Source organism: Gobio gobio (genome assembly GCF_949357685.1).
Source record: "Gobio gobio genome assembly, chromosome: 13".
Taxonomy (NCBI): Eukaryota; Metazoa; Chordata; class Actinopteri; order Cypriniformes; family Gobionidae; genus Gobio; species Gobio gobio.
In genome coordinates, this window is record NC_137106.1 from 32,721,712 (window position 1) to 32,727,440 (window position 5,729).

At 37.0% G+C, this 5,729-nt stretch overlaps 1 protein-coding gene across 1 annotated transcript; it reads right to left on the reverse strand.

Moving 5' to 3' along the window:
• Nucleotides 1-2,664: 2,664 nt before the first annotated feature.
• fabp7a (fatty acid binding protein 7, brain, a) lies at nucleotides 2,665-3,774 on the reverse strand. The gene is made up of 4 exons (XM_079832619.1): nucleotides 3,627-3,774; nucleotides 3,301-3,473; nucleotides 3,051-3,152; nucleotides 2,665-2,951 (listed from the first exon to the last, which is right to left on the reverse strand). Exons 1-4 carry the CDS (start codon nucleotides 3,697-3,699, stop codon nucleotides 2,901-2,903), a joined length of 399 nt encoding a protein of 132 aa, XP_079688745.1. The 5' UTR covers nucleotides 3,700-3,774; the 3' UTR covers nucleotides 2,665-2,900.
• Between the last annotated feature and the right edge of the window lie 1,955 nt (nucleotides 3,775-5,729).

Genomic DNA, 5,729 nt, shown 5'->3' on the forward strand with positions numbered 1-5,729 from the left:
CCCACCACCCGCGTAAAAATCCCCGGCCGAGTTACCTACTGTTTTACACAAACACCAAGGTCGTGTGGTCATTTAATTGCTGTCCGAATCCACATCTTTGAGTTTTCAAGAATATATCACTTCAAAATTCACTGTTTATATCCTTATTGACCACTGCAGAGCACCGTGCGGTTGCGCTTTGCTATAATTTGGATGCATTTCTAGACTTGTATTTCTTTAAATGCTGGCAAGTATTTACAAGAGCAATATATTTCATCACCGCTCAAAAAAATAAAAAGAAGAAAAGCACGTAAACATTTGAATTGGGCCGTTATTTACGGCAGCATTTATTCTTATCATACCAAGCATATGACATTTTATTTACAGCATACAATCATGTTACGGACCACGTGAGCAGCGCGTTCCCGATCACAAAACGCTCCCCTCCACCGTGAATAAATCACAATCCGAATCCGAATTTAGGTTTTATCACTGAGGTGGCGTGCATAATCTGACAATCTTTATTGTGTATTTTTCACCCCAAATTAAAATTGTGTGAGGAAAAATTCAAGTTTACAGATAGTTAGTGTCAGTACAACATTAAACTACTACACATAATTTTGAATATAATGTATAATAATGCAATAGGGAAATATGTGTGGTCCTGATAATGCCTTACATTACTAATAAAAAGTGGCCTACATTATTTCAATATATCTAGTCAGTGACAGTTCTGTGTTTTCAGCTTCAGAATCATGAATATTTTTGTCACCATTGTCCTGTGCATTGGGTTACCAGCACCAAGTCCAAGCCTATTCATTTATACCCCCAATGTAACACCAAATTTAGCATTTTAACCAACAGTACATTTTTGTTTACCTTTTACCATATGTTTTGGAGTATCGCAATAATATCGTATTGTGAGTTCAATATCGTGATATGTATCGAATTGAGGGTATCGTTACACCCTTAATGCAGGATAAAGGAAAATGCATTCAATAAGGGTTACAGGTTTCATTTGTGGCGTTACTTTTTTACAATTGCTCCAAAGCAAAACCAAAACCAGCTCATCACAGCAATATTTAAGATAAGCTGCCTGTCTCAATGTTTGTCCTGGCAAAACTGTATTGTGATGCGTGGATGGACATTTGTTTCATTAATCAGAGCAAGTTACTCACGAGTCTCATGCTATTAGGTCAGCCGTGAGTGCTGAGAACAATGGCTGATTACTTTCCACTCCAATTACGTCGCTTTTGTGACCGAAACAGTCCATTCACAATCTGCTGTTAGACTGAAGCTGTCGTGACAGCCATGGGTCACACTAAACTGTCACTGTACAATCTGGAACACGCTGAATCTTGCCAAATATCATTTTGAGCAAGAGCAGCCAGGTCCTGACAGGACTATTGCATAAGTACAGGGTTATTACAGTTACCTAAAACCATAAAAAACAAACAAATTGCTGCCTGAAAATGAAATAAAAATGTACTGCTGTTCACTTTGTAAATATCGTAATTGAGTGTACAAGTGGTTGTGACAAAATTTGGCCTGTAACATCCTACTAGAGATTATGAAGCGTGGTTGGTCAAATTGATCGAATGATGCTCCTACGTAAAGACAACACAGATTATAGGATTAACTTTGACCCAGTGGCAACGTGTCCCCTCCTGGCAGGTTCAAGTTGTGGAGAGGTTACTTCAGGTCATCTTCATAGGGCTGCGCGATCGCTCATACTAGCGGCACAAACAGACGCAGGGTTGTTCTTCTCCCAGACATTTTCAATACAGATGCAGACATCTCTAAAGAGTCTTTTAAAAAGTCTGTTGCCTGTGTTCAAACTGCTCCAGAAGTAAAACAAACAGCCATTCAGGACTTCAGACAGCCTTTTTTTTTCTCATACAAAACTCTGCAATTCAATGAGTTCTCAGTCTGAAGTGGGCATTTGAAAACGCTAGCACGGTGAAATAGTTAAATAATCCTTACAATTCAGTCTTCTGAGATGACTCGAGTGTTGGCCATCCGCTCAGTGGATTATGACTCTCAAAGTCGAAATCGAATTAGCATCTAAAGCACAAAAATGTCTGATCATCCCAGTACTTAAGGATACGATCCATAATCGGACTGGATTATGTGTAATGAAACTAAATTACATGTAAACAAATGTAAGTACAGTACCATGTGGTTATAACAAAAATTCAATTAAGACCTTATTTGTTTGATTTCTAACTTTTTAAGAGTGTATATAGATGCTAAACTGACAAAAGGTCTGGGCAGGCATTAGAGCAGCTACTGCAGAAATATTATCATAATAGACTGATTCCTTCAATGCACAAATTACATTAAGTATTCATTATTCACTGGATAGAAGTGATAAAAGTTTACAATTACAATAAAAAGCAATAAAATCTCCAATTGCGAATATTGCAAGCAAACTGGGGATATAAATATGCTTTTAAATATGGATCTTTAATTCTATATGCAGTTTTAATTAGTTTGGTTTTTAAAAAGTTCTTAGCTTCAGGAAATTCTGTATACTGTATGTGTGTGTCTGTGTATGCGCTGTGCACAGATGTACTGCTACCGTTTCGTTCGAGTGACAAATATCAGGAAACTTCAATATCAAACCAATGAGAATGAAGCATTTGCACAAGACAGTAAGAAACAAAGAAACAATCGCTTTTTGTTCAAGTGTGTATTTCATTCGATTTGACACAAAGGCAGGCCTCAGTTATACAGTCCACCAACATTAATGACATTCTGCAACATTCAAAAAACAATTCACAATGTGCATTTTGTATAAAAGGTCTTACAAAAAGAAGTCTTAAAAAGGGGAAAACTCTCAGTTGAGAATACAATGTAAAAATTCCCTTGTAATATTGTCAAGTTGCCAGGGTAACACTGAAACATCCATCAGTTTGACATTATGCCTTTTCGTATGTGCGGACAGCCTGCACGCCCTCAAAGGTCAAGGTCTGGAAAGATGAGGAGAGCACATTTAGGAACATTAAATATCCATGGCACTGATTAAGAAGAAAAAACGGTTGAATTACAATCAAAATAATGCTGCATACCATAATCAGTTTACCATCCTTGATTTCTCGAACAAACTTAGTCTCCTTGCCGTCCCAACTCTGAACGTGGACAAGATTGTCTCCTTCCAAGGTTACAGTGGACTGAAGTGAGAAAAGAGATGTGGATGATATAAACAAAAAATCATATATGATCAAATTCATGCAGAGTAAAAAAGAGACATAACCTGCCAAAAATATGTGAAATTGCTTTGTAAAATGTGCATTCATCAATGAATGAAAAAACACAAACCTTCACGTGTCTGTCATCTGCTGTGGTTTCATCAAACTCCTCTCCCAGTTTGAAAGAAATCTCAGTGTTTTTGAAGGTGCTCAGCGTCTTTACGACAACTTTGTCCCCCTCCTGACTGATGACAATTGTGGGTTTGGTAACATTGCCTACTTGCCTAGTGGCAAAACCAACACCTGTGGAGCAAAAAAACCCAGAGAGAACCATATAAATATGTACAGAAATATATCATTCATGCACTTAAACACCAGGCTGCACTACTGCACCTTGCACGTGCAAAGGATGTTGAGATGTCTTAAAATAGAGATACAAATCGTATTTTTACTTACCCAGTGCTTTCATGTATTCATCAAAGTTCTGGCTGTCAACCAGTTTCCAAGTGGCACAAAATGCGTCAACCATTATGAGAGTTTAAAAGCAGCGATCAAACACACTGTGGTCCTAGTACAGTCAGAGTTCACAGTCTCTTCAGAGTCTGCAGACTGCAAAGCCCAAACTAATTAATACTGTCAGGGAAGCGGGGCTTTAGGTGAAGCTTGCGCTGATTGGATGGATTTATATCCACTCAAGCTGTGATTTGTTCAAATACATGGCGAGAAGTGACATTGTAATTTCAATAGTCGAATCCAATAACGGGTCTGGGAGAAAAGATTCAGATAATTACTTTTTTTATATATAGCCTAGTATTAGGCTATATATGAGCAACTAATTAATCCAGATTATAATTTTAATAGCGTCCAAAATTATAAGGAATTAAAAAAAAAATCATATAATATGTAGGTTAACAATACGTAGTAATTTTAAATGCAATTTCAGGTCTGTGTTAAACAGCTTTATTTCAGAGCTAGGCATCTCTGAGGCATTTTTGTGGGATAAATATGCCTACATTGCGGTGTTCATCAATGCACAAAGAAAATAACTGATTCAACATAAATCCATTCGAGACTCAAGCATTTTGTATCACATCACAGTGCACCAATAATCTGCGAGACGCTTAAGTATGCACGACTGTAGAATAAGACGATCCTCTTCACACACAAAATTGCACCGCACTGTAAATCTGTAATAAACTGCTATTCAGTCCCAAAATTAATTACATGGAGCACTTTATTAGGACATATTATGTACACCATTGGTTGAGTCTTCATGAGGAAATATGTCTCCCTCCAGGGGGCGCGTGAAGGACAGCAGCATTAAAATGTCAGGGCGTGATTGTGTTGCTTTTTGTACTATTAAAATACTTGTGTTTTAATTAATCAATTTCTCCTAGGATTATTTGTCAAATGCTCCCCAGCAATCTCTATACAATTATTCTATAGATAACGTAACGATAACGTGTGATTGGATCATCCTGACTAGCGTACAGAAAAGTAACAGGTGGGCCTATAATGTGACAGCGCCGAGCCTCTACTTCCAACCTGAAGAACTGAAATAACCTGAAAAATGGGCAGTGTGTGTATTATTTAAACTACTCAGAGGACCCGTCCATTTCATCAACTTGTTTCGTGATAACTGCCACTCTACCCAATGATAATGTAGTTGCACTTCTTAAAATCTGCCGCTAGATGGCAGCCGTGTTACATGCGATTGCAGTTTAACTCAAGTACTTCCAGGCAAGTCATTTAGTACAGTCACAAATGTGACCCTGGACTACAAAACCAGTCATAAGGGTAAATTTTTGGCCGAGATAGGCTACAACTATTTGAAAATTTGGAATCTGAGGGTGCCAAAAAATCTAAACATTGAGGAAATCGCCTTTAAAGTTGTCCAAATGAAGTCCTTAGCAATGCATATTAGCCTACTCCTGATAATAACTTTTTATATATATTTACAGTAGGAAATTTACAAAATATCTTAATGGAACATGATCTTTACTTAATATCCTAATGATTTTTGAAAAATCGATCATTTTGACCCATACAATGTATTGTTGGCTATTGCCACAAATATACCTGTGTGACTTATGGCTGGTTTTGTGGTCCAGGGTCAAAATGCGTTATTTAGGGATTATTCAGGCATAACAAGACTTTTTTTAGCATCGTCACGGTGTGAGTCACCCAAGTGTCATATCACTTCATTAAGCTCCTGATGTATGAATTAAACCATGCTTAAAAACTAGTTCACACAAATATTAAAACATTCTTTAAGTTATTCCTTACTCATATCTTGTGTTTTTTCCCCCAGTGGAATACAAAAGAAATTCACTTGACATACGACTGCCATCGACTGACAAATGGCAAAGGACAAAAAAATCATGAAAGCACCTTCCCAGCTATGAAGAAAATACTATGGTATATATTATAGTAAATACTGTAGTGTTTTTGAACCATATACTACTGTAAATTGTAGTATACCTCAGTATTATATTTTACCAATTGACTATAGTTAATATACTACAGTATGCTGACGTATAAATTAACAAAGTGTAGTAT